Source organism: Petromyzon marinus, chromosome 3, assembly GCF_048934315.1.
Source record: "Petromyzon marinus isolate PM22_M1 ecotype Great Lakes invasive population chromosome 3, UKy_Petmar_22M1.pri1.0, whole genome shotgun sequence".
In the NCBI taxonomy this organism is placed as follows: Eukaryota; Metazoa; Chordata; class Hyperoartia; order Petromyzontiformes; family Petromyzontidae; genus Petromyzon; species Petromyzon marinus.
The window spans coordinates 3,001,266-3,023,001 of record NC_133669.1 but is presented as its reverse complement, the minus strand read 5'-3'; the positions used below and the strand labels follow the sequence as shown (position 1 = coordinate 3,023,001).

Genomic DNA, 21,736 nt, shown 5'->3' with positions numbered 1-21,736 from the left:
ATCGCATTACTGTAGATTGTCTTTAATGCACATCTATGGGTCATCTATGCATCGATTTGAGTCTCTGTTGGGAGTACAATACGGTCCGTAGTTTGGGATGCATGCCCACAATGGCACTACTGTGGCTGTGTGCATATATAATGAATGTCCGTGCGTATATGTATGAATGTTTAACTTCTTTCGCGCCGTACGCAGCCAACGCCACTTAACACCGTGCCACAGAGGGGGCAATCAGTCGCGGGACTCGTCCGCGAGACTCCCAGGCAAACCCACCACGTGTCTCGATGCTCGTTCCGGGGCCCCGCGTGTCTCGATGCCCGTTCCGGGGCCCCAAGTATCTTGATTCTCGTTTCGGGCCCCCCCCGCAAGTGTCTCGATTCTCGTTCCGGGGCCCCGCGTGTCTCAATGCCTGTTCCGGGGCCCCAAGGGTCTCATTGCTCGTTCCGGGGCCCCCTGCGTCCGTGTGTCATTACAGTAGCAGTACAGTTGCCGGTACTGTAGCTACACACGCACGCGCGCGCATTATCCTACTTGTGTAGTTGACCCGTGTCACATTGAGCCCGACAAACAGCGGCGCTGCCCCACCCCCCGTGTGCTAAGTTGCCGCACAGGGCGCGCCGCTTTCGCTGCCCAGAGCCACGGCAGCCGCTGAGGAGGAAGCTAAAGCCGCCGCCGCCTGAGCTGTCGAGGTGGGAGAGGGGAGGGAGGGAGAGAGGGAGTGAGAGATGGCATTTTGCTATCGCTGTGGGTTTTGTCAGCATTGTCCGTGTGGCTCTGTGAGTGTCCAACGTTGTTGCCGCTGCAGCTTCGACTGACGTCTCCGTGCGCGCGAGAGAACGTCACGAGGAGTGGTGGTGGCTTCGTTTGGCGTGGTTAGGCCTCTCCTGTGTTAGTGTGGCGGCGTGCGTGTATACGTGGCAGTGTGTGGTATGTATGGAGGTTATGAGGAGGAGTTTGTATGTTTGTGGGTGATCCTAAGTATTGTGATGCGTGTGTGTGTGTGCATGTAAATGCACGACAGTGTGTGTCTTTGTATGCGATTGAGTCTGCCTGTGCACAAGTGTACGTGGGAATGTGCCGCGTGTGTCTGAATCTCGTTGGCAGTGTTGTTGTGTGCGTGCGAGTTTGTCTCTTGCTGTGTGTATGCGTGCCTTTGTCGTCTCTCTCCGAGTCGGTGTGGGTGACTGTGTGCGTCTGCCTGACTTGTGTTTGTGTCCAACCACCAGTGGGCTCGTTGGCCCCGGGAACGACTGCTAACATTCTGTCCCCCACTGCATCCAGAGAGCAGCCATCAATCAATGAAGCATTTCTCCAAGGACTATAGCTATTATCACGAGCCTAGGCAATATTTTGGCCTTTTCTCCGTTGATTTTTATTACTCTCAACCAACACCCCGGCCCTGAAGCGAGAGATGCCATTGCTGCGTTGACCCACCCAGCAGACGTCAAAGTGTGACTCCCCCAAGGGTCGAAGCGGGCACGGTATTGGCCGTACCATCTGCTTGTGTGTACCGTAGGCTTACCTTAATAGGTGCTCGCCAACAGCAATAGACCCAGCAGCCTAAAGTAGGTGTATCGGGTAATGTTGTCATTACCTATGGGGGTGTGTGTGAGAGTGTGTATTGGAGGTGTAGTTATCGCATGGCACTGAACTTGCCGATTTGTGTTTTGATTCCTGGCCACTTGCAGGTGGTACCTGAACCTTCCCGGGGCTTCCCCCTAGGTTAACTCGGCCATAAAGAAAGTTGCAATCAAAAGCGGTCTTGTAAATACTGTAATACGCTGTGCGTCTTGGCCTGCCCGATGCAAGTTTGGAAGAAAAAAAACCATTTAAATGATGTGCGTGTTGCCCATAGCATGAAGTCGACATTACTGGATATGTAATGGAACCAATGTCAATGGAATGTCAGTGTCTTTTTAAATAATCAAAGACTTGACCATCACTCAGACATGTCAATCGCTCTTCGATCTGCCCCATCCGCACTAAAGCAGCTGATGAATGTGACTGCAGGAGATGCATCCAAGCGGACAAAACATAAATCACTGCATGTGTAGACGAGGGCCCAACAGCATATCTTTCTGTTTTCTGCGCAGCCTGATATGACACAACGCAGTGTTGCGTGTTTTCGGGAGGACAGTGGCCAGAGATGATGTTTGGAAGTGACGCCCACTGTCGAGGCTAAATTGTGGGCAGCAGAAGGCAGTGCCCCACAATCTATTGTTCGACTGTATTGTATATCCTTCCATGGTCTAAATGTCAATTTGGCCTTTGACTCTCATAACCGCTCTGTAACATGAACGTAATGGGAACTTTGCTTCACCATTGGCAGTTTAACGTCTTGCTAACCCTCCCCTTCCTCGGTCAGAATCCCATGGCAAGCCACAGTGTCAACCATGATAGATTCACCTAAAATTGGCACATTTTAGTGCTAAAAATACAGTTTTTATGGCCAATGAAAGTTAATGTTTTATAACCCCTTCAAAGGATGCACACACGTGCAGCCCTTTTGTCATTCAGCTGCTGCATGATGGCCTTGCCATGCCATGTGGGTCATGGGGGTTATTTGACCATACCTCACCATGCTGATAGCTATCTCGTGACACCAGTTTCTGCTCTGACCCATAAATACTGATGCAGGAGAACTGATTTATTTTGTAACAAAGCAGGGAAACGGTGTTACGGATGAGAGAATCTGCTTCCTAATATCACTCCACACTCCCATGACACAGTTGCTCAATATGGAACAGCTCAAAACCATATATATTAATTAAAACTTCACACATGCACATTATTCATGTAAATTAACTTAATTATTGATGCACATCAGTTATGTATTGCTGGTGATGAGGTGAGTGCCACCATATGAGTTCTGCGGTCTTAAGTGAAAATATGACATTTATACATTAATGTGAATTTTAAAAAATACCTTAATTTTGAGCGATATGCAACCTTGTTTATTTGGATTATTTAAGTGGTTAACATGATATTTTCACGGTGGTGTTTAAAATGTTTTAACATTCGTATAGACAAGTGTGAGTGGAATATTTTAATTCATATTTGATGAGCGTGTCTGGTAGACATCATGCTTTCTGGAGAAACATGTATTTTTAAAATCTAAATCATAATTTTTTTTATTTTAGTTAACTTTCTGGAAGCCCAGCTTGCAATGGCAAAATCAACTGTGATCAACAGCACAGCATGCATGCCAGCATAAGGAGCCATCCATTTAGTACGTTCGCATGGAGGGGGGGTTAACCCAAATGCGTACCCTAGCGTATGGTGGGGTCTACTGACAATGTCCGTACGCATAGGAAACGGGGGGAGGGGGGTGAAGCCTCGATAATAATTTGTCTACATTGGCCTTCAAATGAGCCACAATTCAGTTTCTTCAGCTGTCAGACAACAAGTACTACCGGGAGAAGTAGGCCTGTGGGAGAGGTGTCACTTGTATGCTGACTGCAGCTATCACGCAGCTCATCAGTGAGTCTGACATAGTCTGGCGGCCTGCCCCATGGATTACACATCCTTCAATCTGGCCTCACTGCAGACTGCCGCTGGCTCAAGACTTTAGCTGCCGCAGGCCAGTGTAAAACAACACCAACGCATTCACACTCCTGAGCCTTCTGACAGTGAGAACAATCATAAGCTGGATGATGATGATGACGACGTCGGCGACCCAGAAGACTGCAGCTAACGCTGCTGTGCTTCATCCTGACATGGCGCGTGTTGACGAAATCGCTATAATACATCACCTGTTCCACTGGGTTCAGTCGGCGTTTGAACCTAGCGCATTTGACAAACTTTTTAAAGGTACGCAACTTAATTATTTAATGCAGCCGGCGGTGGACTATCTGTTTGCTTAAACACGTTAATATTATTAATCCTTGATCGTTTTTGCGTGGTTTAAATCTCAGCCGTTCTATAGGATTAGGGGGGGGGGTCAAGCGTACGCATGCAGGTGGGGGGGGGGGGGGTGTAAAAGGTTCACGTGCGTACAGGGAGGGGGGGAGGGGTCAAGTTTGACAGATTGCGTACCTCCTAAATGGATGGCTCCTAACTACTAACCTGCTCTCCATTGCCTTTCATTGCATGATATAAAGTATAACATATGGAGCTGGCTGCGATGACGGTCGCATTATGCTCTGATTTTAACAATTTGAGTCTCTACTATATTTGGTAATACATTTTACTGGAATTCTGTGTTAAAAGGTAAGAGTGCGATTGCATAATGAAAACATTTAAAAAAGGTTAGTCAGCCGTTTATTTTTTTGGCCCTCTGAAGCTGTACATTAGAAGATCAACGTAAAGAATGAAGCTGCAATATGGCTGCTGACTGTACGAATAATGGCCACATTTACAAATGGGTGGAACGGCTCCAATCAATATGTGAGCAGGCCTGTGATGAAAACGGAGGTTTTAGGCCAGATCATTTTAAAACTCCGGCCAACATCGCTCGTGTTGGGAACGCAGTACCGTCGTTAGGTGCCAGCACAGGAGCAGTTAATTAAGTAATCCACAACAAGTTACATTTTCCAAACGTGTGTCCAATTTGTGCCAAAAATGTAAACAAAGACAATACATTTTACAGGATTTACCAATTTTTTTTGGCCTCATTAAAAATATGTTTACTTGTTTGTGATGCATTATTGTCTCAATGCAGTCGTTCTACCAATGTGTAAAATGTTGCCATGATTCGTGGAATTTTAACGATATTGAAGGTGTTTTGTTTTTCCACCCTCGGGACAAACGAATAGCCAATTGCCGCTCTTCTAATGTATGGTTGTGTAAGGGCACCGTCGTGCTCGATCACTTTACAACATCTGCCCATTTAATAAAATATAAAACATTACGAATATAATTATTTTACAAGCCTCTTCGTGATTGAAATATCCTTACATGATTGGTCCTTACCCCAAAGCTATTATAAAGGCTTTTTTGACCTGGCCTCCTTCCAAAAGTATACAGCCTTGCTCCCTTTGCTTGTTATGAATAAGGTAACTGATTAGTTGTAACGAAACACTAACTAACGTTGTGTGAATGTGTTTCTTTTTTCTACGTGCAGGAGAGTAAACCACAGCATGACGCTGAGGACACAAGTGCTGAAGACGCGTTTAAAGTAACAGCCACAATGGACCCCAACACAAGGAAGTTCGTGAGCATTAACATCTCGACGAAGCAAGAAGTGATCTCTCCGCACATACGAACGACGGAGGAGCTGTACGTGCTGGGTTTGAACCTGGGGAAATTTTCACGCAGCGTGCAGTTCCTCATCTGCTTGGGAGGGGTCTTCGTCTTCTACCTCATCTATGGTTACCTTCAGGTACGTTGGATCGTGGTGAAGCACATGTAGACACGTCTCCAAGGTGGCGATGTTTAAAAACCGCACCAAGTACTAATTTGAAGCCGAGTCGACCTATGGGAGGCCCAGGAGCAGTTCAGATAATTGTCACTGGTGCTGGCCACGAATAGGAATCGAGCTTGGGTCGCCGGGTTTGTAGCACAGCACGCAAACCGCTACACTACCGCTCCCCTATACAGTGTATGCATTCACAGTGGAACATGATCTTGTGACCTCTGTTTGTAGTATATATTGATCAGAATCAGAATCTTTATTTAGACTGGAGGAATCCGATTATCTATGAAGCTCTTTACTCATAGGTGTCCTGTAGGGATGGGTCAGAAAGTTACAACAAACTAAGTGCAAAATATAGAAAAGGTAAGCAAGTCATGAAAAATGTATAAAGCAAATAAGAACATATTGCATAAGTACATAAATGCCTGCTGATATTTCAACACTAAATGGAAGCTTGGAGAACAAAAACAGTCCCAGACCACACCAAGACAACACACAGGAGTCCCTCAATAAAATTGCACATTCAAATGAACTATCGATACACAGGTAAGGATCAAAGTTACAAATCATATTTGCAAATGTGGTTGTATCCAGCACCAAACTTCTGCTTCACATCCATTGTATAGTGCATGATAAAAAATGTTCAGCCTCTTTGTCAGTCAACTGCTGGATGAAGGCTTCTCCACGCCATGTTGGTTATGGGGGTTGTTTGACCATACTTCACCACGCTGGTCAGTGTGGTCTGGTGAGGGGTGGTGAGTGGTCCAAATACGACGACCACGGATTCTAGCCATGGCCGGGAATCGAACTCAGGAAGGGCTGGGTTCAAAACGCAGTACGCCTGCCACTTTGCCATTGCTGCACTTCATTGTATGCCAATGTGAATATCCAAATATATTGAAAGCGACTGAAAATACTAACATGTATTACATACAGTGAGGGAAAAAAATATTTGATCCCCTGCTGATTTTGTACGTTTGCCCACTGACAAAGAAATGATCAGTCGATAATTTTAACGGTAGGTTTATTTGAACAGTGAGTGACAATAACAACAAAAAAATGCAGAAAAACGCATGTCAAAAATGTTATAAATTGATTTGCATTTTAATGAGGGAAATAAGTATTTGACCCCTCTGCAAAACATGACTTAGTACTTGGTAGCAAAACCCTTGTTGGCAATCACAGAGGTCAGACGTTTCTTGTAGTTGGCCACCAGGTTTGCACACATCTTAGGAGGGATTTTGTCCCACTCCTCTTTGCAGATTTTCTCCAAACTCATTAAGATTTCGAGGTTGACGTTTGGCAACTCGAAGCTTCAGCTCCCTCCACAGATTTTCTATGGGATTAAGGTCTGGAGACTGGCTAGGCCACTCCAGGACCTTAATGTGCTTCTTCTTGAGCCACTCCTTTGTTGCCTTGGCCGTGTGTTTTGGGTCATTGTCATGCTGGAATACCCATCCACGACCCATTTTCAATGCCCTGGCTGAGGGAAGGAGGTTCTCACCCAAGATTTGACGGTACATGGCCCCGCCCATTGTCCCTTTGTTGCGGTGAAGTTGTCCTGTCCCCTTAGCAGAAAAACACCCCCAAAGCATAATGTTTCCACCTTCATGTTTGACGGTGGGGATGGTGTTCTTGGGGTCATCATAGGCAGCATTCCTCCTCCAAACACGGCGAGTTAAGTTGATGCCAAAGAGCTCCATTTTGGTCTCATCTGACCACAACACTTTCACCCAGTTGTCCTCTGAATCATTCAGATGTTCACTGGCAAACTTCAGACGGGCATGTATATGTGCTTTCTTGAGCAGGGGGACTTTGTGGGCGCTGCAGGATTTCAGTCCTTCACAGCATAGTGTGTTACCAATTGTTTTCTTGGTGACTATGGCCCCAGCTGCCTTGAGATCATTGACAAGATCCTCCCGTGTAGTTCTGGGCTGATTCCTCACCGTTCTCATGATCATTGCAACTCCACGAGGTGAGATCTTGCATGGAGCCCCAGGCCGAGGGAGATTGACAGTTCTTTTGGGTTTCTTCCATTTGCGAATAATCGCACCAACTGTTGTCACCTTCTCACCAAGCTGCTTAGCAATGGTCTTGTAGCCCATTCCAGCCTTGTGTAGGTCTACAATCTTGTCCCTGACATCCTTGGAAAGCTCTTCAGTCTTGGCCATGGTGGAGAGTTTGTAATCTGTTTGATTGATTGCTTCTGTGGACAGGTGCCTTTTATACAGGTAGCAAGCTGAGATTAGGAGCACTCCCTTTAAGAGTGTTCCTAATCTCAGCTCGTTACCTGTATAAAAGACACATAGGAGCCAGACATCTTTCTGATTGAGAGGGGGTCAAATACTTATTTCCCTCATTAAAATGCAAATCAATTTATAACATTTTTGACATGCGTTTTTCTGGATTTTATTGTTGTTATTCTGCCTCTCACTGTTCAAATAAACCTACCATTAAAATTATAGACTGATCATTTCTTTGCCAGTGGGCAAACGTACAAAATCAGCAGGGGATCAAATACTTTCTTCCGTCACTGTATGTACCATCTAATGTATATGGATAGGCATGTGGATTTTGGTGTTTTGTAACTAGTTGAATTTTCCTAATTTTGGCATTTGTACACAGGATTTTCACTTTCTCGCTGCCTCCATTGCCCAGCCAGTCTTCTTTTTGCAAGGATCAGTGGACATTGTCCAGTAGACAGGCTACAATTAAACTCCACTTTTTAAATTTTACTTACAATTGAAACCACGTGTCACGATTTTAATGAAACCAAAACGTTGTTTATATGTCAGTGGTTGGAAAGGGATGTTTTTGATTGCAAGTCTGCAACATTCTCCCGTGATCTCCGCTAAAATCTCATTCTTCCGTGCTTGTCTCTTGCGGATCTAATTTTGTTACAATTTGAGAAGTCTTCGTAGGGGATGTATCGCCTGCATGTCAATCAGACTTGCCTTTAATTTCCCTCTTTACAGCTCTGCGAGTGTTAACCTTCCGCCTCCACGTGTGCAATTGTGAACAATCCTCTGAGAGCCTTCATTGGTAGGGCCATTTTCTCCATCTCTGCCTGATTTATGGCTGCTTTGACTGCACGTCTCAGAGGGCTCAACTTGCGTCAACCACCAAAAACTTACACGCCTTATGCCACTGTGGACCTCATTATAAGCGCTACAGTTTATGTTAAATTTTCTACGCAAGTGCATTCCTCGAGCATTAATTGGTCTACCATAGTCTTTCTCTTGATATTTTAGTGTAAAGGTATGGCTACTTGTTCATGCTCACTTTCCATTCTTGCTTAAAAGCTTCAGTGCTTGATTTACCAGGTTATTCCTCATGTTTATGCATCCATATGGATATGAAAACAGTATGCATGGCAGTTATTTGAGGAAAAACAAAACCTCATTGCCACTCTCCTGTCTGTTTTGTAAGTTGTGTTTATTAAGCGTGCTATAAAACACAGGTTATGCAATTTTATTTCCTGGAATTTTTTACTGCACCTGCCACTGCAATCATTATCTGAACCCCAGTATGAAGACTTATACGAACACATCACTTCGTCTGAAATTGTGTTGTCCTACATTTTATCATCGTCATCGGCCATTATAAATCCGCTGATGGATGAAGGCCTCCCTTAAGCCGTCACCATCTCTCATACTGCTGCGTTGCCACCTTTCATCCAAACGCCTGCATACGAGCTATTTTCATAATTCTATCTCCGTGGTGGTCTCTCCCTACCTCGGCTACCACTTGGCGATAAATCTCGACTTATTCTTCATCATCCATTCCAGCGATGCGTCCTTCCCAAGTCCAATTACTTTTCTTAACAGCGTGAACAATGTCGTTAGCCTGGTTATTTTTTCTCCAAAAGTATGTAATTTTTAGGACAAATGCACGTTGAAAAGCATTGAAGACTCCATGCACACGGATGATGTTTCATCCTTTGTTGGTTTTCTTCGCAGGAGCTCATCTTCTCTGTGGAGGGCTTCAAGCCCTTCGGCTGGTACCTGACCCTTGTGCAGTTTGCTTACTACTCGCTGTTTGGTCTTGTCGAGCTGAAAATAAAAAGCAATAAACAGAGGAGGTAAAGTATAATGAATGTTATAGTTTTTTTCAGTAAAACCATGAGTCAAAAAGCAAACATTTGCCTATGCTTTAGTGCCAAGAATTATACATTTCAGCCTCCGTTTAATTGTCAAATTTCCACCATAAAATTCCGAATTAGTTTTGAATCTTTTTTTTAAACCATTGGCTCTTGTGAATACATTGTTCTCACTTGAAATTTTAACCATGATAAAAAAACGTTGAAGATGCATTTCAAAATTCCGTGACGAATGAAGGCAGCAATGGGGGGAAGCGTGGTGGCATTAAAATAATGCAGGCGTTCGTGACCTCTTGCCCTTGAACAATAGGCCCCCTCTGTTCTCATCATCGTTATTTAAATGCCCATGCGTAAAGCCACTTTCCTCCAGCCCAACCGTTATCTCTGCCTTGCTTGCGCAAATATTAGTAATAATGCGACAGTATTTATAATGTGCTATAATTGCGTTGTCATTTTATAAAATATGATGATGCATGTGTGGTATTTACTTGTGTGTCTTTGCTAGTGTTATTAAAGTGTTTGTACTTTCCTATTATAGGTTTATGTTAGTGTCTGTAACAGCTTTGGGAATGTAGCAGTGTGAAGTGTTTACACAACACATTGTTGGCATGATATGTCTGTGATGCATTTTTATTTTCTTGAAAGTATTTTCCAAAACTAATTACAACTTCGAAGTACTTTTTTGTAATGCAGTAGAACTCCAAAAATCCGTGATGTTATGGGGACGCACTTTTGCGGATCCTGTAATCAGCGACCAACGGCGTTTCTCCGTAGCCGCACTAGCGGCCGCTTGGAACTCTCTCCCACTGTGCAAGCGCGGCATCTAATCACCATCCATTTTTCAATGAGGCTCTCCACCTGTTCAGGCTCTCACATGTTCAGGCAAGCGTACGAGGGACTTTAAGCTCTAGCTCTGTGCCTCTGAGTTCTCGATTGAACAATTCATCGTTTCGCGAAATATGTGCGTGTTATACCTGTAAATTGTATATTATTATTGCTATTCAAGGAGCCCCACCATGTTTGAAAAATAATAATTTTTGGTGCGGTATCTCGTGAATTTTGCAGAGGGGTTTGCCGATATAATCCATGCATTTTTTGCTAGTTGTTTTTAGACACCCTCCAAAAAGTCCCAATCTCACGGAATTGCAATTTTTCGTGGCAAGGCAAATTTTTCAAGGAGTGATTATTGACGTTTTACCGGACTGTAATTCGTTATTATTTTTTACTTTTTGTTATCTGTATAAACAAATTATTTTGCCTGTCGTTATTCCACATTGCAGGATTCCTCTACGGACCTATTTCATGATTGCCTTTTTGACTGTTGCGACAATGGGACTGTCAAACACATCTCTTGGTTACCTGAATTACCCAACACAAGTGATATTTAAGTGCTGTAAACTTGTTCCAGTCATGATAGGAGGTGTGCTTATCCAAGGTAATCTCATAATTTGCCACGTTTTCTTTCCCATTCTGAATAACATTTGAAATTACAGAGGTTCTGTTACATTCCATTATCTTTGCTGCATCAAACTTGAAAAACTGTTTAAACACATTCTCTTATCATGTGGAAGTGTCCCTTGAACGTGTTTAAAATGTCGCTTTTGGGAATATGCTTAATAAATGAAAGGTTATGTAAAAATACAGTGCTGAACTGCGTACATTTCCCAAAGAAGGCCTGTCAGCCAAAATGTTGAGATCTTTCACTCTGTAATGTAATTAAAACATCCCTTTGTTTAACCCGTTAATTATTGCGGTTTTTTAAACATTGCATGATGAAACAGTCACTTGAATGTGCGTTTAAAGTAATTAAATCTGAAATTTGGACGGAATCGTTGACAATGGAAACGTTAAATCCTCTTATCCAGGGAAGAGGTACACCCTGGTGGATGTGTGTGCGGTGATCTGTATGAGCCTGGGCCTCATATGGTTCACCCTCGCGGACAGCAAAGTCGTCCCCAACTTCAACATAACGGGTAAGGCTCGCCGATGCTGTGCCTCAGGGCACGCGGGATTCACATGCCCTCGGGAATTATTTTCATGCGGCCCGTGGCCATGGTGAGGCCTAGGTTCGCAAACGATATATTTTTTTCATCCGTCGCTGCGAGCGTCTTGGCACCACTAATCGGCCAAGAGAGGGGAACATTTTTGAAAAGCAACCGAGTCGTACGTTCATGTGTGGCCCAGTTTGTGCGGAAGGTAAAAGTGAATTCCAAAAGAAAAACTGAAAGGCTTAAGTGTTCATGTAACAGCACATAACATACTCTTTAGCACGTAACATACTCTTTAGCATATAACATACTCTTTAGCATGTAACGTAATCATTAAAATGGTTGCACCCGACGTTGGAAAACACATGTGACCCTTTCAAATCCTGATTCACAGAATGGAGACTCACCAAGTGTCAGTGTGTGTTGTTTTATCGACTCAGTCCAATCAGCTGTTTATTTATCAACCATTAATATGATACCTGAATGAATACCTTGTACAGTATATGCTGCATGACATCACGAGGTGCAGATAATTGCCACAGGATCTTAAATTCAACAAAATAAAAGTGCCCAGCTCTTTACCATTCCACGACCTGATGAAGGCTGCCCCAGACCACGCCATTCATCGCAGTTTGACCGTACTCTACCACGATGGTCAGTGCAGATTGGTGAAGAGAGAGTGTCCAGGACGGTCCAGCTGTGTCTGGAAATCGAACTCGGGTCGTCGGTTTCAACTGGGGTCGTCGGTTTCATAGTGCGATGCGTTAACCGCAGCGCCACTGCTCCACCCCAGTTCGGTGAATGGCATACGATCATTTTTGGCAGTGACTGCTACGCAACAAAACGGTTGATGAGCAAGTAACGGCCGAGGCTTCGCTTGCGTAAGGGTGAAGACCTGGCTCCCGTGTGTTGTGCCTGTGGCAGAACAGCAGACGAAGCCCATGCTTATGGAGTGTGAGATCATGCCTGCACCCAAGCACACTTCCCTGGGGACCGCGATGCTAGGCTATGAAGAGTATTTTAATGCGTGCACTAAATCACAGTGCCACCCAGCCGGATAATTAGATATAGCATAAACCTTTTCATCAAAATTCCCCAGTAACGGGTCATTTGTAATGCCTGAACAGCTCTGCATGCAAACTTTACTCCGAATCGCGTTGCTGTTGGCAGGAAAAGCACTTCGTTGAAGTGAGCATTTTTGTTTTAATTCCATCATCCACATTGTTAAGACAACTTAAGCAAGTTGTAAGTCACCCGTGATGGTAAAATGTAGTTGTTTTATAATCTTGTTAATGTGGTGTGAATTAAGATGCTTTGCCCATGTTTCATTATGTAATACGATAACCTTTTCACCGTTCTGTTAAACCTACCAACGTAAATTAAGGTGTCGATAATTTCGCTGCGGTGTCATATAATTGCTCAATTCGAATCAATGATTTGAATGAATTGACTTCATTAGTGCAAGATAATGATTGTTGTCGGTTTTCATAACACAATCGGCACTAATTGTTTAACGCCGTTGCTGCCGTTATTGAATACATTTCAAAATGTGTCGGTTCCTGATTAATTCTGTTTTCCCTTTTTTACAGGCGTTGCATTGATACTGCTTGCACTCTGTGCCGACGCAGCAATTGGCAATGTGCAAGAGAAAGCCATGAAAGAATTTAGCAGCTCCAACTCGGAAATGGTGAATATTCTCAGTTTATATTTCTCGCACCTGATAATGTGGAACAGGGGGTTGTCGCAGATAAGAAGACTGATTTGTGAGACCGGTTCATTTTTGGATTATACCAATCGATCGTTTTGAGCCGGTATATGTGAAGCCACGTGGGGGGGGGTTGATGTGTTCGCTTTCAGGATGTGGTATTCATCATGTGGTGTATGCGATGTGCCGTATTAATGTGGCTAAATAAAGGATGCAAACAAAGAGGAACTCTGCCCCGTGCTCGGGAGGCGATGCTGCCTGAGCAAAGGGCTTGTGCACTTTATCTCCGTCACATATTTAATTGACGGATATGATCCGAACAATACGTCCCAGCCGCTATGATTCTCGTTTATTTGACATGACATGCAGGTGTGGGTGCATTCCTTAGACTATGAATCGACTACGAACGGGTGAAACATTTTTTTTAATTCGCGAAGTCACGTGCAGCTCTGCAGGAGACTTTGCATGAGAGATTAAGTCTGCGCTCAGATGCCTTCTCTGAGCACGGTTGGAGCTGACCATGTTGATAGAGGCTATGCCACTGTGTCGTCGTGCATTTTAAATATTGTGGTGTGAATTTACAATGCGTAACGCTGACTTTTTCCAACACTTAAATTACCGTAGGTCCCTGGTTAACTACCGCAAACTATTGTAATTGATTAAAGTGTGCGTATACGAGCTTGTGTTGCACGTTGTGTTTTTCAGGTACTCTACTCCTATTCCATCGGATTTGTGTATCTGTTTTTTGGAATCGGACTGTCAGGAAGCTTCAGTACAGCCTTTACATTTTGTTACCAGGTAAACTCGAAATTTAGTGCACATTTACAATTCATCTTGGCTTGATATAGAATGTACACACATCCATTTGCACTCTTGTTTAAAGAGATATGTATAAATAATGTATATGTAGTGCATTAGTATTAATTTTTCCTGGCTCTAATGTAGCCATCAAATCTGAACAGCAGAATGTAAAAAAAAAAACATCCAAGTTTCAAGTTGATTTTGTTGAACCAGGTGAGAACTCAAGAGACCAGGATGAGCCTCATTTGCACGAGTGACCTGGATGACTAGACTTGACATGGTCCAGTCTGGGAACTACAGAAGACTCTTGATTTATCCGCGTGCAGTTTATCTGATTTGCGGATTAACCACGCACCTGAGATTTTGAAATAAATTAATAACTCCTGGGTTTTCCCTTAAGCCCAAAGTACTAACCTAACAACAGCTATACATTGTTATTCTTGGATAATATTGATTACAATTCACGTGCTTAAACCGAACAAATATGTGGTCTGGTTAATCCGAAATCCACGTGATCGCCGCTACAGTACAGTCGTTGCATATCTATACAACAGTGGGGGGAATTTGATTGATTTTGATTGACGTGGCTGTGCTGTCCACCTAGTGGGCCAGAGTCCTCTGCGCGGGAGCAGGAAAGGGTTTTCATATACAACACTGAGCACGCACATCGATCGGTCGATCGTATAATAGTGTTTTTTGGCATTAAGATCCGCAGAAAATGGATACTTTTGGATTAGCCATGATTTTGAAATATCTGCGGCCATCCCCTTCATTAGCAAGGATATTCGAGAGTATACCTTACTTAGAAAAATGTTTGAAACAAAGGGCTTCACAGACTTTCATCAAAGGTTTTGAAGGGCACTGAATCCGAATAAAATGACTTCATATTTTCTACAACCAATTTTTTGGGGCTCTTTGTAAGAATGTGAGGCTAAAGATGACCAATAGCTATTTGGCTTAGTCCAATGCCCATGACTCTCAAGCATCACAACAAATGACTCGGCGCTCATTAATTTCTTAAAAAACATTGCTTGTACTTTCATGTTCACAAAACAAATTGAAGTTTAAAACAGCATTATACATCATCACACCAATTTGATGCGTTATAGAGAATATTACAGCAAATTCATACAGTTAGTGTCAGTTAATGAATGCAAAAAATGTTGTTCATTTGATGGTGATGAGTTATAAGGATATGAGCAGAAGGCGCATTCTCGGAATGTTTTTTTTCCATCAACAAAGCGGCACAGGCCTGTGATCTAGCACTCTAAAGGCTCGGGTTGATGGATCACACAGAAATGTGTTTTTAGACTCCCAGTCCATGAACTGCAAACCTCTGCATCAAGCGGAAAACGTGCTATGGCTTGGCCACGTCACCAGCCACTGTTTTGTGTAGAATCCTGAACATCGTTCAGGGATGACTGTTTGAATGCTGTTCCTATAGCTGCTATTCTTTATTGCATATCATGCAATTTTGACTTTAATGGAATTAACGTTTTCGTTTGTTTCAGCATCCGTTTCAGACATATGGCTACGCGCTGATCTTCTCTATCAGTGGGTACTTGGGAATTTCATTCGTACTGGCTTTGATTAAACTCTTTGGAGCACTTGTTGCGGTCACAGGTAATGAAACTTTAATTTATCTCCTGTCGTGTGGAATGACATTTTATATTTTGTTGCAGGATAGCTAACTACTTTGTGTATAGTATTTCCTTAAACTGTATTTGTTTGTTATGTAACATTATGCTTTGCTGTAGTACACGTATACATATCCACATTTTTACCAAATAACACATTGCACCCGAGTAACAACATTAAAGAAACACAAGCACGCCAAAAAAACTACATTTTAAGTTTAAGAAACAAAAAAAAACCCCGCTGAAAGACGTAACAACGCATATTAAATGTCATACTTTTATTTCCCCCAATACATTCAGCCCAATTCCACATCACAGCATTACTTTAAAATTCCCCAAAATATGAAATGCAGGGATATAAAAAGAAAGTTATTTCTTATTTAATGCACAAAGCTTGTGTGTTAGGCCATTAGAGAAGTTTCTAGAAGTAAATGGTGGAACCCGTTCGTCCTTGTTAGGCTGCAACGAGAGCGAGTGTTTGCTCTCCGCTTTATACTTCACGTGGACCGTGATGCACATACGTATATTGAGCTTCTTTCGTCCTGCCAGTAGCCAACCGTCAGTGGAAAAACCCAGCCCATAGAGCTTCAACCCAGTCGAGGATTTTGTTTGATATGCCTTCTCAAGTAATTATTATGACGGTTTTTAAATAGTGATATAAAAAAAATTGTGCAATATGAATACAATCTTACAGTTAATGATGATCGTGGAATTGATTCATGTTTTTCTACAGAAAAGAAAAATGCTTAAATCCTCTGTAAATTACATTTATTTTATCAGCTAACATTTCTTAGTTTTCCCATTTATGCACTGTTGCTTTGAGTGACTGCACGACCTGAAATTCTGCGGCAGAATTTTATTGAGCCACCTGCACCACTGAGATCCAGTGTTCCAATACGGTTCAGCAACATTGATTTGATGATGATCTTCAGTGCAATGGTCTTGCGATCTCGGCGTGGTATCTTAACGAATGCATGTGCACGTACGGACGGCCCTTTTGTCAATCCCACTGCTGGGAGAGGGCCTGCTCATACCATGCTAATCATTTGTCTATACTTCACCACGTTGGTCAGTGCGGGTTGGTGAAGGCAGTGAGCACAGAAGTACATTGCAATAATGGATTCTCTCCTACATTGCCCTGTGCTCAATACGTCACCCAGTAGCAGCAGCAGCCATAACAAGCTTTTACCCACTGTGGTCACTTATCCAAGCACTATACTACGGACTCTCAGTCCTGCTTAGGTGCCCAGATCTGACGATATCGGACACATTCCAAGTGATTTGGCCATGTAGGCCTAATGAATACACGAGGTATGTAATGATCCCCCAGCCTGACAGCTTGATGAATGGTGGTGCACTTGGAAATCTATATCGGCTGCAAGGTTTACTTGAACCAATCAAATACAACACGTGCGGCTCAATGAATGTATTATGAGCATAATGGTCTATTTTAATCAATGTGCTTATTAATTATCACATGCCTAAGTTATTCCATCACAGCTGCAAAATGTAAAATTTGTGTAGGCTGTTTAAATATTTGGTATCACGCGATACATCTCCAATAATTATTGAAATTAATGGAAGACTTGTTTGGCTCTGCCAGTGGTGGCCAGGAGATAGAAATAGAGCAGTTGGTTCATTCCACAGATAATTCAGTGGATTGGGTTTGAAGAAAATATGTTACCCCCCCCTCCCATCCGCCTTGTGTTGGAAATATTTCTCCGAGTGCTATGGTTTCCTCCCAATAAAAGTTTATAGTCTCTTGGGCAAAAACCTTATTGAAAACAAAGTGAAATTTGTTCTGGCCTGTTCCATATCCTGCAGATAACGTTATGAGTAAATGGAGTCGAGTAACCCATCATTTGCATGAGTCGGGCCACAAATAGCAGTCCACCTCGTGTGCTCATTAATCTGCTGAAGGCACGTTGGTTTGAAGCGTTGATGCTATTCATAATCCTCATTGCATGGTTATCATTCGCCCTGATGAACGTTTTTGTTGAGCAAATCGACCCAAGGTGTCAGGACTGCTCACCGTCAAGAGTGTAATTCTAGAAATAGTTGGTGACTTTCACGTGAGATGTATTTTTTTATATTGTTGCAGTTACAACTGGGAGAAAGGCCATGACAATTGTGCTGTCCTTCATGTTTTTCTCAAAACCCTTCACTATACAGTAAGTAACATTTACTTACGTACAGCTTAACAGATATACGATTTAACATTATTATGAAATAGCACGGTTGTTATCTGTTATCTACTGTATTTATGAATTGTAATTTGAAGCCGAACACTCAGAATGAAGGCAGATAAAGCAACTACAGAGAGAATTCCAAAGGGATCTTGCCCATGCATTAATTTATACATGTAACATATACACAAATGTTTGGTAAATTTGGATTTCTTTATCTATACATGCATGCAGTATCGCACTTGAGCTCAGCGGTGTTCGCATTGTGTGTATGTTGAACGTCTTTTGCGCCATACGTAGCCACCCGTGCATATCGGAGGTGCGGGAGAAGGACAACAAACGAAACACACAAAACAGTTCTAAAGAAATTACTTTTAACTTAGATTTAAAAGTTCATAACTCCAGTGGCTTCCTAATATCGGAAGAAAAAGCATTCCAGACGGCCGTGGAAGTGCATCTGAAAGCACCGCACGATGCGGTGGCTGTCTTCGATGGTAGCCAAAAGCCGCTGCGAGGATGACCGGAGTTTGCATAAATATGGGCAGACTTGCGTCTGTGCTAATGTTTAACAAAGGTATGGATTTGACGATATTTGACCATGGATTGGTGATGAATTTCCAGAAAAAGAATACAGATCACAATGCAGTGTTATCGATAGAAGCAAGGTGAGGGTATTTGTCACGATTTATCTGTGAGTGGACGAACAGAAATGGGCCGGAAAGTGAGAAACCATAAATGGCAAGTGATGTCCCATGCGTCTGATTCGTAATTGGTTTATTTTGCGTTGGATTGCATAGGTATACACTAATGTCACATTTACAGTCAACTAGTATTGCTAATTTCCTCATTGCAAATCCCAAAAATGCTAATTTAATTAACCCTATGAACCAATTAACGCTGGATGAGAATCACAATACCATTTAAACTCCAGCTCTATAACTAACGTAGGAAACGTTAATATAATTAAAAGCCTATTTTCACCAACCACTTACTAGATTAATCTTATTACAATAAATATAATCTGCCAATCACAACCAATCAACCGGCAATCATCTCATTATTAAACCGGTTCACCTGGGGTGGCTGTCCTGATGATGTCATATCACCTACTTAAGGATGAGAATCAGGAAGCTCTTTCAAGCAAGAGAGAGCCGAGCTTTTGTTAACAGCTGATGATGCTGTATGTAATCTCCAGTCATTCATCGTGTAAAATTATAAAATTATGCATGCTCTTCAACAAACATTTCGGTTAGCTGAAAACCCAAATCAGCTGCATATTTTCTCATGACGTGACAATTTGATCTGAGCTGATTTGCTTTGGCAGATGGTGGAGGGTCATATTTTTATTAATTACATTATACCTACGCGACCGAACATTGGCGCCTATGAAAAGCCGCACCAAATATTCGGGAGCGCGATTGCGTTGAATGTTTGGAAGTCTAATGAAAACGCAACAACGATTTATTTCACGCTTTGCAGCGCTCGGACCCTGAACATAAACAAGAGTTGATATAGTGGAAAAACATTGACGCCTTGCTGCCAAAAACATTTGGAACGGAGTCATCAGCTGTGAAGCTTTACAGCCATAAATGTTTGTGATGCAAGGGAATTGTTGTTCACTGCATGCACGTAAACTGATGGTGATTTCTGCAAGTAAAATGCTGTAAACTTTTAATTAGTTTGCAAACTTTGTCAGTGCGATCTGGGTAAACATTGACATTTTTTTTTAGTTTTTTTTAATCTACGAAAGATTGCATTTGGATATTTTCCAGGTTGTTTGGGCTAAATATGACATCAGCTTTTCAATAACCGTTTGTTTGGGGTGCTCTTTTGGAAGAGTGATTCTAAAGTCAATAAAAAGTGGCCCGAGTCTGCTAACAGTTACGCGTTCACATGCATCGTCCTTAGTTTCTGTTAACTAGTTAAACGCATATGCAGGCAATAAATTACCGTTTTTGTAGTAATCGCTGTGCCTGTTCCATGTTTGAATCAGACGCCGTTGTGAAACATTTTGAACGATGCTTTTTTTTGCAGCTACGTATTCGCGGGAGCAGTGGTAGTGTTGGGGATTTTCCTAAATTTCTACAGCAAAAATTCGGACAAGATCAACTGTGCCATGTTCTACAACCTGTGGACTTTCCTGACGAAGAAACGCACGAGCTTTTCTCACACCGTGTGACGTGTAAAAAATACATGGGGGTATACAATGACGACGGTGCCGTTATATTTTTAAATGATTTTACTCGTCTTATTCGGTGGAACAATGGCCATTACGCCAACGGTGTTTGAATATATTTGTTTGTATCTTAATTTTATAGTCATCTCAGTTTTCACTCGTACACGTCCTCTCCCCCCTAATTCAGCGAATCCCTTCTCATCCGCTGTCTCATTTAAAATGAGTTGCCGTAAAATCTCAGCTGCTTTGTGGCCCGTTCTGCATCCCGCCCCCCCTCGTCCAACGCTGCACATTCAATGTTGGCAATTGGAGGGGTGTAAAACCCCCAACTGGCAGGATGCAGTCAGAAGTCGGCTGTAAGTCAAGCTGCGCCGCTCTGCTCAATTCATCTGATGCAGTCGGCAATGGACAATTCAATTTATGACTGGAGAGACATGTTGACACTTCCAAATAGGCCCTGTCTGTTGATTTATTGTCATTATGTATGCGTCTGTCAACGATATGTGGAGGCATCATGTATGTTGCGGCCGTCTGAGAAAATCTTTTAAGGGAAAATATTTAAGGAGTAAAAACTTGATTTAACGTGTCTTTTTGTAAAACGTCCCTCGACGGTGATTAAAGTAATTTGGCTAAAAGCAGTTTTGTAAAGCGCACTTATGTTCAGGAATTAAAAATTTCATTTGCAACTGGCCGAGTGCTTTGGCACCAATACCAATACCCGCCATTCGCCACTAAGTGATGGTGACGTCACCACGGCGCGTGTGCCAGGCCAGGTGCACTTTGCGGCCACGGGAAGTGTCGAGTCTGTCCCGAGGTCTCGGACAGACTCAAGTGCCATGGGTTCGCTGACTGAGATGACTGGTAGATGCACCAGCTGTACCCCCTACTGTGCCAACTTGTGCTGTATTTTAGCCGCCCGGCGCTCTGCTCATTGTTGGGAGCATCGCTCCTCTGCCCTCCATTATTGCTGGAGGGCGACTGCCTCCAACTGTCCAGTAGCGGCCTTCATGAGCCTCCTCCACAGAGGTCGATCTTGACACCGCTGGTAGCAGTCGTTGGCAAGTCCACTCAACTCCACATCCTCCCGTGCATTGGTTCGCACACTTGTAAAGCCGTGCTATAATAGCTAATGCACGTTTACTCACATGCTTTGACTAAGAAATGGGAGGATGTACAAATTGTGCCATGCCCAACCTGTGTTGATTGTATCGTGTTATCCCATCATGCGTGCGGGTTTCTCCTGGCCTTGTTCCTACACGCAAAACACTCATGATTAAAAAGAGGAATTGACCAAACATCGTAATGCAGAACACCTCCTGAAAAAAGTCTCGTCATAGCGAGGCTTTCTCTGCTTGGAGGACACTTTCTCTTTTCTCTGGTTTTTAGAACTATAACAAATGACTGTGGGGAGCTGTGGTGCAGTGCCTAATGAAGCCAGTAACAAAGAGTTCAATTCCCAGCCATGGTTAACGCCAATGACAAGCGATATCTGAAGAAGTTCTGGGGGCCTCCCCTTTGTCAACCCGCACAAGTCGGCTTGGTCAAGTATGGTCAGTAAACCACACGGCTTTCCCACAGAGTGGAGAGGCCATCGGGCAGCGACTTTAGAGAGGCTGTACATGATTATTACTGTCTTTAAAAAAAACTTGTGTTGTATGTTGAATTTACCAATCGCTTAATTTGTGACCCTTTTGTTCAATATAGAGAGGACTTGCGCAATGATGGAGTTGTGAAAATGTGGCTCCCTAAGTCGGCAGATGTTGGGATGGCAGTTTACAGGATAACAGATAA

At 43.0% G+C, this 21,736-nt stretch overlaps 1 protein-coding gene across 2 annotated transcripts; it reads left to right on the top strand.

The window, feature by feature from the left end:
- Positions 1-415: 415 nt before the first annotated feature.
- On the top strand, positions 416-21,211 carry SLC35B3 (solute carrier family 35 member B3). 2 transcript variants are annotated; one of them, XM_032970460.2, is made up of 10 exons: positions 416-689; positions 5,063-5,320; positions 9,313-9,434; positions 10,733-10,887; positions 11,318-11,425; positions 13,030-13,127; positions 13,851-13,943; positions 15,458-15,569; positions 17,685-17,754; positions 19,249-19,733. In XM_032970460.2, exons 2-10 carry the CDS (start codon positions 5,129-5,131, stop codon positions 19,277-19,279), a joined length of 981 nt encoding a protein of 326 aa, XP_032826351.1. In that variant the 5' UTR covers positions 416-689; positions 5,063-5,128; the 3' UTR covers positions 19,280-19,733. The 2 variants fall into 2 exon arrangements, with proteins under 2 accessions (XP_032826351.1, XP_032826344.1); XM_032970453.2 differs by lacking the exon at positions 19,249-19,733 and adding an exon at positions 19,804-21,211 and having other exon boundaries at positions 421-689.
- The last annotated feature ends 525 nt before the right edge of the window (positions 21,212-21,736 follow it).